Genomic DNA, 13496 nt, shown 5'->3' with positions numbered 1-13496 from the left:
GTACAAATCTAAAGTAGTATGGACTCCCCATAAAATATACCTCACTACAAACCTCACTAGAATCCTAATCATCTCTAGTAACCTCTGTAAAAGATGAAGCCATAGGAGAACTAGGTGCAATATGTGGTTCTTTGCTGCTCTCAACAAATGCACTCACCTCCATTGTACCCACATCCTCATTAGAATCGACAAATATAGAAACACCACCAATTGCCACTATAGGAAACTGAATTGTATCTGCAGATGGTGTAAATTGAGCCTAGCTCCACTTAGGTGAGTGATCATCAACCTCAAAATCAATAACATGCATACTATCAACAATACACACTTGAACATCAAGTTACTATTGCTAAGTGCCTCACTAGATGGCTCATTTATCACAGAAGTAGTTGTAGATATACCATTGCACACACTTACCCCCATTACCTCAAATTCTGCATCCCTAGGCGAAGAAGTATGCCTTTTGCGAGTATAATATCTACCTAGAATGAATCTTCTATCACCATCCATAATGCTGGTAACCATATCACAAAATCAATCTGAGAATTTTCAAAGCCAACACTGACCAAAATAATAACAGAGCCCAATTCCGGCAGGCTGGCAGCAAGCCTCTTTGATACCACTGTAAAATACCTAACTGTTCTCTAACTGCAATACTGTTATGTGAACTATACCTTTACTTACCACCTTTTTAATTTTGGATGCAAAGAACTAGCTAGAGAGAATAACCAACATTTAACTAAAGCCACACTAAGATTAATTGAAATATCATTGATTTTATTTAATAGCTTGCTTAATCCGTAATGACCAAATTAAAGTGAACTTGGTTCCTTTACAACATTGAAACTAATCTCTTGGCATAGACTTGGATTTGAATGAATTAAAGTATGCTGGAGCTATCTTGTGGATGCGACTCAGCTCCTCCTTGCTCCACGTGAATGCCAAGAAGCCGAATATCAAATTGCAGCTTGTCTAGACTGGAACCCGATATGTTCTAGCAAATCGTTCTGACCAAACAGCCACAAGTCTTTCCTTCTTGTTGGACATTGTGCTGGAACTGCACACATGGGTGATTGCTAGCTTCCCATACGGCTTGGCAGTAAATGCAGACCTTGTTATGTATGCCGCCCAGCTCTATGGAGAGTGTATGTTGATTTCGAAGCTCACTAAAGCCACCAGCTGAACCAAAACGCTGCATACAAATGTCAATCAGCAACCTCTTATGCCCTATCATGAATTTTAGATGGCAGTCACACCAATGCAATTAAACAACTTGTACCCTTCCAAGGAGCAATATCAATAGAGATAAATCTGTCAACAACCACCCTCACAAATGCAGATCGAGCAGGTAGAATTGCAATTAAAATTCCAAACAATGGTGTCTCACGTCAACAGGTGTAGATAGAATTAAATCTCAGAACAATTATCTTCAAGGAACAATAATAAAAATAATCAAAGACACCAAATTAATTCACCAGTCTCCAGTTCCACTTCTACTATACCTCAGCAGTAGACTGGAAACAATACGATCTTCAGGAAGCCTTAGAAACTACTCAAATCCTCAGCCAAATTAGAGAGAATATAATAATTAAGATTGTTCTCCTTAGCTATAGAAAATACAATAGGAGAATGTTGGCCAATTGTATACTTCAGCTCAATTGCCGAGAAACTTCTCAAAATTAACCCTTATATATTAGCAAGGGCATATAATTCAGAAATTAGGAAAAAGCCACAAACGCACAAAAACAAATATATATTTAAGCGTGCTTTTCCCAATGCAATGAACTCTCATTTATAATCTTCTATATGAGCACAGATAGGACATGTATTACCTCGTCTATGGGTTGGAGTTGTTCTGGAGTTATAGCATGTGATTCATTAGATTCCTCCAACTTAAGTGTGACAATGCGCCAACAAACCACTCTTGGACGTAGCTAGGTCTAGCCTGAATGGCTCTGTCGGGAGAGCAGTTTGTCAACCGGACTCGTTTGTTTCTTTCCCTTGCTCAAGCTACCGACTACTTTGGCCCCATCCAGAGGGATGGTGAACCTTTGTACATACTCCTCGAACAAGGTTGACTGCTTGTTCACACTTACCATGATCTACTCTAGAGGTGTGATATACCTGGGACACTGCTCCATGCAATAACTATTTCAACAACACATTCATTCCCTTGAAGTTCGATTTCAGGCTAAGCCTCGTAAACCATGGGTTTCTTGGCTTTGAACATGCTATCCACTCTCATGTTCAGCCTTACACCGTTTACAACTAGTTCCTCACTTTCACATCTTGTCAACTCGTGGACCTGATATGATGCCAACTCCCCAATGCCTGCCAAGGGAACTCCCTCTTCAAGTGCCGTGTCTCCTTTCTCAATCTGCTTGCGGTGGTCTGATGAAGTAAACCTCCCAATATCTCTCTCCATATTTGAATGTTCAACCTATTTGGAATGTTGTATTTGTACAGTATAAATTGCATTTGTCAGATAACTAAACGCAAAACTTACCACGATCTTAAGAGTGATTCTTGTCGACTTCCATACGCTACCTCTAGTTTCAGGCCTGAATGGAGTAAAATGAGGTGCTGGGGCTACGTCCAACCTCTCAACTCTTCTTAAGGGGTTTCATCCTTAAGAAAACCAGAGAAAATTAAGCAACCAATTTCATCTTTCAATATGTTGATATATTTCATGGTGACAATCCCAAGGAAGCTCATTGCTTTTATAACCTTGATATGAGGGGAAGTACAAACAACTAGGCAATGTGAGATAAAAACCATTTTTGTCTTTTAGTCACTTAAGTTACTTTTGTTATAAAAATGACTTTAAGTCATAAAGTAACTTATAAAATAAAGTGACTTAACTATAGAAAAGCTTCTCAACTTTAATATTCCCCAAACGAAACCAAATAAATTCCTGTGACTGGATGACATCCTCTAGATTAATGCCGTCAGCCTATCTGGATGGAAAGATAGACCAACAAGGCTCCAGAAAGGCTTAGCGCAGAGAAGGGGACATTACACTTCAACCCAAAACTTGTAATCCATATTTTTAGCATGTAACATACATCTAGCCATTTCCACAATAGTTCTATGCTTCCTTTCCGCTAGAGCATTTTGTTGTGGTGTATAAGGAACAGTAAGATGATGTTTAATATCAAAAGATCTTAAGTAAGAAGGAAAAACATTGTTCACATATTCAATACCATTATCAGTTCGAAGAATCATAATTTTACAAATTAGATTGCTTTTTTAGAAACATATGAAATTCAACAATTGTATCGAAGAATCTTAATCTTAGAATCAGATTGCTTTTCCAGAAACATATTGAATTCAACAATTGTATCAAGTACTTGATCTTTACTCTGTAATAAATAGATCCAAATTTTTGTAGTAAATTATCATTAAGAGTAAGAACATACTTTGATCCTAGAGATGTTTTCGATAGGTACTAAAATATAACTATATATAAGTTGTAACTAATGAGACACCCTCCATGATGAACCATGGGGAAAGGGCTCCCTATGCATTTTGCTACTCATGCATCAGTGCATACAATCTTAGATGGAACAATATGACGCAATACAATATGACGCAATCTTTCAACCATATTAGATTTTTGCATCAATGATATATAATCAGAATTCAAATGACCAAGCCTTTGATGCCACTCATTAAAATCAATATTTGCTTGCAAAGAGTACCTTGAAGAGGTAAATTCATAAAACTTAAACAAGTTATCACGATCCAACATAGCATTAGTAATAACTTGATTAGTATTAGGTGTGTGCATATATTAATACAAATTCAATAAATATTAAATCCTTGTAGAATGTTTGAACCAGCACATCTGTTAAAATAAAATGAATGAATTTGCCAACTTTTATAGATTTGCATTCCAAAAAAAATAAAAAAACACATACCATTCTGAAAAACAAGTTCTCAGCACCATGATTTCGAAACATGAACCTAGGGATGATTTTAGAAATAAGGTTATTAAAATGTACAATTATAGAAAAAGAATTAGTATAAAATAGAAAACAAATGGATTGGTTTTCAATCTGCAAATATACAAGACATATTAGATTTTAAAATTGTAAATAATCTTACAAGAAAAGAAAAGGAAATCAGGTTTTGAAATCTGCAAGTAATAGATTAGTATTTTCTTTAATAAAACTTGCAAGTAGATGCAACAAATATTTGTTAGGGTCAAGTTATAGATGCTTTAACCTAGAAATGAAATAAATAAGAGAGTGAAATAAACAATCTGTAAAGAAAAATGTTAGCACAATAATTTTCTTAGTTTCGGCGGCATGCCTTCCAAAACAAGAAAAATATAAAATGGATTTGGTTGCAGACAACCAAATTAATTATAAAAAAAAAAAACAAACAAAATTCTTTGGCGGTAAACCTTCCAAAGAGGGTTAGAACTAAAAAAAACTAAATATAACCACAAAAAAACCTGCAACAGAACAAAGTTAGAAATGGAGCTCAAACTTATCTTCTCCTCTCAACAAAAAGTCTGTAATGTGGTGACCTCCACACAAACTCAAACAAGGATTAGATAGCTCCGATTATGAAAGAATATTATCCAAATCAAATGAAATAGAATAATCCAAGAGAGCTTGTTATGAAAATAGTTTCCATAAACTCAAAGCCAAAGAGAGCTTTCCAAAGATCAACACAAGAGGAGATAGAGGATTTTTGAAGCCAAAAAAGCAAGAAAAAACCCATGTGAATTATATGAATGACACAAATTCCTAGAGAATGAGAGAGAGAGAGAGAGAGAGAGAGAGAGAGAGAGAGAGAGAGAGAGAGAGAGAGAGAGAGAGAGAAAATGAGAGAGAAATGGAGCCATAAACTCATTACAAGCTGTAATGTCCCCACTTTTGGATTAAATTTGTATACTGTAACCTGTAACAATTTGTTAGTACGACATAGAAATATTTATATTAAACATGCTAGAAATAATGAACTAACTAAACATCAGGCTAACTACTTCCATTGCTAACCCCTCCTAATCCTTCGGAGAGACTCTTCTCAAATCACCTAACCCTTTGGTGAGAATTACTTCTCGATTAGGAAATCATCATATGAAGAGTGTCTTAGGCCTCTTTGGGATCTCTAGTAACACTACTTGGTAGAGATCCCACCTCTACCAAGTCTCTTATCTCTGACATATGCATATGTTTGACCACTACAATATATATTGTCTCTAAGAGATTCTCTACAAATCTCTTTCTAGGATTCCAATTTGGAATCCTGACATTCGATTACAAATGCCCTCTAGTCTCTAAGATCTCTCTATAAGAATGTGACATTCATTTTAGAATGCTCTCTATCAAGTTTAACTTGATTTATAGGAGAACTATAGGGTTCTCATCTTAATCCTTGATCTTGATGATTGATTCATGTTTACCTCTAGTTCTCTTTTATTCTTTCTCATTACTTCATTGTTGTTGTCTCTATACTTGATAGCAAGTCTTTGAATGTTACTTATGATTCTTTGGAGACAAGGTTGTTTATGAATTCAATAGTCCACTCTGGTAAATGCACTTATACTCCTATTTGTACTCCCTTCATCAGGTCACAATGATCGCATGTTACTATGTTATAGGGATTTGACTCCAAGCTGGCAGTATTTCTTATAACTTTCTCTTTGTTCGCTTTCTCTTTTATTTTCTTATTGTCTCTCTTCCGTGTCACTCTAGTTGTCTCCCAATGGCCATATTTTGTCTACCCTTATGTTGTGACTAACTTTGTTCTTAGATCAGTGGTAGATGATCATATTTGTTTCCTTTCAGTTTGACTATCCTTCTTGCTTATGCACCAACTTTCTACCTCTCCATATTGGAAGTTTTGTTTTGTTCTTTGATTATTCTCCTATATCCTTGCTATGTCATCTCCTTCAATATTCGGTAGATTGGATTGTTATGCCTTTCGTTGCTTGGTATCCCCGATGTTTTCCTTCCTCTCAATTCCTCTTCATTCCATGTGGGCTTCATTTTTTCATAGTCTTGTCATGCTTATATATTCCTCCCTTTGCTTAGTCTTCTCTTTATTAATTCGTCTTCAAGTGCTGATGTGTTTGTAAGATGCGATGGCTATTGCATTGTCCATATTTACCATACTTGATTGGTTGTTTCTACCTTCTGTCAAGGGTTGTGGAACTGGTTTATCTTTTCTTGTTTGACCTATATCTTCCCTTGTCCCTGTTCTATATCTTCCCTTGTCCCTGTTCTACTTATCCACGTTGGCAAGATATATTTGTTTTATACCATACATTGTCTGCTTCCCTCAACATCTGGTCAATGATAGGATATATGCTTCGATTCTGGTCTTCTTTTGAGATTTTGAACGATGATCCTTAACATTTGCGTTGTCAGACATGAAGATTTTGTTCTCTATGTTCTCTCCATTTGTATTGTCTCTTTCTTATCTATTGGTATCATTGTTATCTTCCTCTTATTATGGTTTGGTTTCTGAATCTTCTGACCATTATTACTCATATCCACGACTTTCCTACTTATTATGCTAGTCTTTAGTGTGAGATGACATTAAAGATTGACATGGCTTCTGCCAGGTATCCCCATTTGTTCGTACTAGCTTAGTAGTTGTATTTGCCTTCTATATTGGGCTGATATTTTCCATGCTAGCAGAATATAAGTTTTTATCTTCCTGATGCGTACTTGTCACTACTGAGTACCTGTGTTCTAGGATTTTGTGTCTTTGATGCCCAGTCTGCAATCAATATTGTCTTCTTTCAACTACGTTTTCTCTTTGTTTTTCCACCAGGTTGCCTTTATGGTCTTCTCCACTCTTACTCTTATATGAGAGGGAAATCTATGATTAGCTAACCAAAAGTCACGACCTTTAGTGACTATCATTAAGCAGGTTTATTTTCATTTTTTTAATATAATTCAATTTGTTATTAATATATATTTAATATCAATATATATTATAATGTTTAGGTTTATATAACTCTTTATATATATATATATAAAATCATATTTTGAATAATATAAGGTATTATCAATAAATAATAATCTTATAATTATCATAATCTCTAATTAAATCTATTTGCCATAAATATTGTTTCTTTTGATTTCAAAGTGTTTATAGGTTTATATTCTAGTTATTAAATTTCATTATCAAGGGATATTACACAAGCAGTACATAGTGAGTGTTTGGTGTAAAGAATGAGAGAGGAGCATCTCTTATATAGAGTTGAGAAGAGGAGTTATTAACTCTCATGTGAATGATCGCCACATTCATAAGTGTGTGCATAACAAGTGTCATAATCCTCTAAAAGAGGAATAAACTATTTTCCTTAATAAAGGGATTACAAAAATGACTTGTCCTGACACATGTGCAAGTGAATGAACAAATGACAGTCCTCACACTTGTACTAGAGGACAAAAATTACATAACGGATATCTTGGTTTATCCAAATTAATAAATAAATACAACTAAGGAAAGATTACTAATTCTAACATTCTATAATTAGAGAATAGTTAGAAACTTGGATGCTATATATGGTCAAAACTTATTGAATGCTTGTTCTGCTCTGTGTCCTTTTACTTCTTAGTTGTTTTCCCTCTCGTTCAGGTTCTTGGGGCAGAAGTATCAGCAATGGGTTTGAGAGGGCCATGGATTACTAAATCTTATCTTGAAATGATTATGGAAAGAAAAGGTAGTGCTAATATCAAACACTTGGATTATGTTCTTAATTAGTAATTAAAATAGTTTTTTCCTCCTTTTTTCTTTCAATTGCTACCTTTGGATTTAATGTCGGAATTGGGAGTTTTTTGTTCATTGTAGGTGTTCCACGTTTAAGTACGCCTCCACTTCCATCATCAATCGCAGGCAGCTCATCTGCAGTTTCTGTGAGTGCTCCAGAAAAGGCCATCATTTCTCCTCAGCCTATCCGATTAAGGCCGTTAGCTTCTCACAAGAACTCAGACATGGCAGAGCCTTGGACCAGGTCTCCAACAAAATATGAGATGGATCCTGTGGTTGCATCATGGCACGTTGCTACTCAATTAGGGGGTGTAGAATACTCAGAAAAAGAGTTTGCAGGTCTGATAATTTTTCAATCACTTTCTGAAGTTAATTCATCATAAAAGAAATGAAGGATAATGTCTAGATGATTCAACTTTGTGAGATGAGATTGTTCTTGAAATTGAAAATTGACATTTTTCTCTAGCCATACCAGCATCTTAGGTTTCTCTCATGAAACACTTGCAGATTCTTCTGCTTTCAGGGATGCTATCCAGCTTGTACCCATGCCTGATTCATATGACTTGGACAGAGGATTACTTCTTGCTGTGCAAGCAGTTCAGGCAAGTGAACAAATTGACTTCCTAAATGTTTAAGTGAAAAGCTTATTAATGTCCTACTTAACTATATTCAATTCTTTTTTCGAAAATTATTTGATAAGTGTTTTGTGCTAATTACTTTCCCTATTCTTTTGATTTGTTCCACAGACCTTACTTGATGCCAAGGGCCTTCCCGTGATTGTAGGCATTGGTAATGTGTTGATTCTTCATTGATACCTTTTTGTATGTTCTGATAACATAGAATTGATATAGCAATTTTAGAACAGTCTGTTGATAATATTAAAATTAATTAGTCGATATACATTCGTGCAATTTCTTCACTCATATTTTTAAGTTTGAAAATATCCTTCATTAGTTGCAAAAATTATCTTAATGATACATTCAAATTATGGAAAAGTAGATATAATGGTGAGAGATCCTTGGGAGTCAATCAAAAGACAAACGTCTTAGGAGAATCATTTAATGCTATAGTATAAGCCCCCCAAGTTATGCTTGGAATTATGAATGTTAACTGCCTTCACAATGGAAAGAAATATATAGTATGAATAGAGTGCAACTGTCCTATTAAAGTTAAGTACATAATCACATTTTGCTAGAAAGACAGTGAATTCTGCACATGTTGATGGCATATGAATCTTATCGTTAGCTTAGTCTTATGGTGAAAACTATCCATTTTCTTTTTAATTTTATAATTATTCATAATAATCTAGGAACTAAGTATATTAGAATATTAAAAAATGTTTTCTGAGGAAGAATTCAAATTACTAAGAGATGATAATGAAATTGTAGTAGAGACTACAATGCAAATTATTTGATAATAATCTACTTGGTATATTAAAGAAAGTTTTTCGAGGAAGAATTCAAATTACTTAGAGATGACAATAAAGTTGTAGAAAAGCTCCATAATATTAAAATAGTACCTCTTAAATTATGCTATTTCTATTTTAATGGTCATCTCCAGCTTTTGTAAATATCTAGCATAATAGATTCTTTCTATTATTTTATGTTTCCTTTTAGAACATCTTAATTGTTATCTCTATAAGAACAATTCGTTCTTTGTTAATATATTATCAATTATTTACCAATCATGTTTTGTAATATGGTGTTAATGCAGGGGATTTTTAAATTTCTTTGGACATTCCTCCGCTTCAAAAATTTTGTAATAGCCCCAATGGGTTGTAACTAAGATAAACATCAATTTTTCTTACTAAACAATGTTCGGCATTTCATCAAACACTTGGCAAGCATAGTCTGATACTATTTCGTGCTACTGAGTATATAGGTAATTTACTCTAGTCTGGACTAATCAACAATAGAAATCATTTACATTTAATTCCAATTTCTTGCAAAAATCTGCTAGCTAAGTTATGATACCAGTTTAGTGATGAACAACAAAACAATTTCTTCTATTTAAGCTTACGATGGAGTCACACCCTCTGCATCTCTCTTGGTTCCTTCTAAGTTGGTTCTCACCTGCTTCGGGTTCAGACAAACCACCACATTGAAAGAGTGGATCAAATTTTCCGTCTTTGCACTTCATCCGAGATGGAAATGGCAACCCACTTCGTTTTCCGTTGTCCCACCTACTATGAGATCAGAGGGAGATTTCATTGTCTTTTTAGAGACTGTAGGTCCCTACCTTCCTTTTTTCAGATACATCGATCAATGTTGCCTAGTGCTTTACCTTCGCGAGACTACTCATCTCCGTGATCACACTTTGTAGCTGCTCTTCCCCTAGAGCTAGGTTTTGGATCAACGTGTCACTGACTTTTACTCACTCGCATCCCCTGCCAGAGGCACGAAGCGACCACTCTATGCTCTCATCCCAAGGCACACCGGATCTATGAGACCTCACAGAGGGTTCACTTGACAACAACACTCTACCTCCAATAGTACTTAGAGATGACCTATGATTGGTTGCCTCATTACATACCCTTCGATTATGGATCTCTTTCAACTGAGTAAGGACTGTTAGAAACAATAGTCCACCAAGATAACTGAGAGAGGGGGAGGGGGGGTGAATTAGTTATCCAACAATTAAAACATTTATCTTCTTTAAACAAACTTAACCATTCAACCAAAGTAAACAGCAACCATAATAAGATGCACATAGATAATTACACCAGATATGTCGACGGGGGAAACCCTTGATTAGAGGGAAAACTCGGTGGGAATGATGCCCACAAGATGATGTACTAATATAAATATTCCTTGTTAGAGGATAGACCCTGTTAGGATTCTGTTACAACATTTAGTACAATGAGTCCCTGTTAGGAGACTTTGAATCCCTATTAGGAGATTCCAACCTTGTTAGGAGTTGTGGTACAATGTATGCAAGAAGAGCCGACTGCCCAAACATGCAATTTCAACTACAAGAAGAGCTCACTGCTCAAATAAGTAATTTACTGGTATCTTCTTCTTTCCTTTGTCTTGTCAATTGGACCAATCACTGTCAGACCTTGTAGACCAGGTCACGAACCTCGGAGCCAAATACCAAACCTCGGATCACTCAACAAAACCTCGGCAATGAAGTTTTCTTCACTTCTGCATTGCTCTACTCAACTTCACATTTTGCACTCTCTGCTACTTATCACCGATCATTCAATCATCACATCATTCATCATGATAAAGGAAAATGTCCTTCCTTTATACTGAGTCCATAAAACAATTCGCTGAGTTGATTGTTAGTCCTCAATTAATTATTATAGGACCTCACTAAGAACACGTTACACTTAGCGATAACCTTAATCTTCCATCTTGCAACTTGAATAACTTTCTGTACACTCAATATTATGACGAGCGAGCTTAGCCACGCCATCCTTAACATGTCTTCTTCATGTCCTCAACCTCGATCCTCAAGATATCAACTTTGCTAAGAGATATAACAAGTTTACCAGAACATGCCTCTGCAAACTCTATCTCAGAACAAACATCATCAAAACTTACATAACTTCTTCTAGACTTATCCTTTGTGCTTCTGACGTTAACTGCATATACCAGATACTCTAAAGTATCTCTAATAACCTCGGGTGGTTATCATGCTTAACTAGTTGTGCGTACCAACTTTATCTTTCTGCTGTTCTTATGTTAGATACCACAGAAGACATCAAACATGCTATGTTGACATCAATGACAAACTCAGTCATGAATGTAACATATCATCAATCTCTCCAATCTTCCAACAAGGACTTATAGTCCTCTCGATGTTCTCATCTACCTCTTGTTTTGCTTTTCCACGATTACCATTTGGTTTTCCTATTTCTAGTAGTTTCCCTAGTTGTAGCATTTAGTCCCTTGGAGCCTTTTAGTTGTGTCTTGTTGGATAGTAATAAATTTATCTTATCTTATCTACCATTCATTGTTTGCTCCAAATGCATTTTCAAATTACATTTCATTTATTAAAAATAGGGAACATGAAACTTGGAAATGATATGCGCAATTCACCAAACAGCTGCTAAAAACTCTAGGTGCTACACTACGGTTATTGATAATCTCCTTTGGCAGTCACGATAGACAAGTTCAATGTATGTACTGCTTTGTAGAATGATTGCAACTTCCATAATAATGTGCGTTTGCAAAGAACAATCAATGCGGCCTTCTAACGTGAAACACAAGTCCTATAATTCTCCACCTAGCCTCTCTATACTTGAATGCAAGCCCTTAAACAAGATCGTAGGCCCTCCAATCTAAATTACAGACCACATTCAAACACAAACGTTGATTCATATGCAGTCGACAACCTCAAGATGCCAGTAGATGGTGTCAAGAACAAAGATTAATTCGCTATTGAGTTCAGATATTATGGCATTTGAAGCAGGTGGTAAAAAATACCAACTTGTTGAGGAATGACAACTCTCAACAATTCAAACTAATGCCGCTCAACATAGAGGTAATGGCAAGGTTCTTCAACACCTTGTTGCAGACAAAAATGACACTCACAAATGGGTAATTTAGGCTCCTAGAAATAATGACGACAACCACTAAGTTTCCCAACGTGATATTGCCTTCTTAGGCACATAAAATCACACTATATCGAAGACAATCAACAATCCCAAAATGCTTCACTTCCCAGCTACAATAGAAGCAGTTTGAGAAGATTCAAAAGGCCAATTCCATTATACCTCATAAATGGAATGGAAAATCACCAAATTCAGACTAACACTCACAAAAGCAAATTAGACAATTGGATGCTTTTTTCACCAAATGGGCTCATATTTAATAACATAATTTGACACTTAGCTTCTTTCTCACGCTTTTCACTTAAGAAGCTTCATCTACACAATTTCATTTTATAACATTAACTATCATAAAGTGACATTACAATAATGAAGCCTTAATAATTAATTAATAAATTCAAACTCATCCATTAAATAGCCCCATCTAATGCAGGTGACCAACTGCCAGCACCACCAATTGTACTGCCAAATATGGCAACTACCCAAAACAGGAAGTCCACACTTGCGATCCTCAAATCTTACTGTCAGCTCATGATGTCATGTCCCCAATTTCTGCCCTTCCTTAGTGACAACATTTCTAGCAGGGTTGGTCTATTATCTGGTTCCCATAGGCCAGCAGAGCGTAGAGGGAACCAACCCAGGGACTTTGAGAGTCATGCATGAGCTTCCCAAGTAGTTTGGAGCAGTAGACAACAGTGTCCTACAATTTAGGAGGGATTCCTAATTTGTAGGGATTGACTAGGAGTGGTCTAGGAGACATTTGGGGACCTCGGCGAACGTTTTGGAGACTTAGAGTGCATCTCCTATTTTTTAGGAGGCATTCCTATTTTTTAGGAAGAACTCCCAGTTCAGTGACAGTTCTCTCAGAGGTGCACACAGCAGGGGAGTCATTGGGACTCAATTTTGGTTGATTGGGGCTGTCTCCTACTTTTTAGGAGCATCCCTAGATTTTAGGGATGGACTACCAATTGACACATCTTGTCCGGCATCAGTCATAGACAGGTGACAAGGTCAGATTCATGTTTGATTAGTCATTTTGGGCCTTTTGGGACCATTTGGGAAATATTTTAATATATTTAAATATTTCCTAAGTTGGTGATTAAATAAATTAAAATAAGGTTAATAATATAACCATTTTGGAGTAATAAGGGGATTTTGGCTTCAGTTGATCAAGTATACCTATGTGTTATAGCTCGTTGGAAAG

The 13496-nt window shown here is 35.8% G+C and overlaps 1 protein-coding gene across 5 annotated transcripts in view; it reads left to right on the top strand.

Moving 5' to 3' along the window:
- Window positions 1-13496, top strand: part of LOC149535137 (P-loop containing nucleoside triphosphate hydrolases superfamily protein) — a 280366-nt gene that overhangs the window by 53628 nt on the left and 213242 nt on the right. For all 5 annotated transcript variants that reach the window (XR_016358029.1, XR_016358030.1, XM_089807307.1 and 2 more), the window contains 4 exons: window positions 7606-7690; window positions 7819-8076; window positions 8245-8339; window positions 8484-8526. Coding sequence is in view for 3 of the 5 variants with exons in the window: in XM_089807307.1 (XP_089663433.1) it covers window positions 7606-7690; window positions 7819-8076; window positions 8245-8339; window positions 8484-8526 (481 nt within the window). In the remaining 2 variants the exon portion in view is untranslated. The remainder of the gene's footprint in view (window positions 1-7605; window positions 7691-7818; window positions 8077-8244; window positions 8340-8483; window positions 8527-13496) is intronic.

Source organism: Cupressus sempervirens, chromosome 10 (assembly GCF_028749045.1).
Source record: "Cupressus sempervirens isolate cs-2001-9-10 chromosome 10, ASM2874904v1, whole genome shotgun sequence".
Classification (NCBI taxonomy): Eukaryota; Viridiplantae; Streptophyta; class Pinopsida; order Cupressales; family Cupressaceae; genus Cupressus; species Cupressus sempervirens.
Note: the sequence above shows the minus strand (reverse complement) of the source record. Positions and strands in the feature narration are given on the sequence as shown.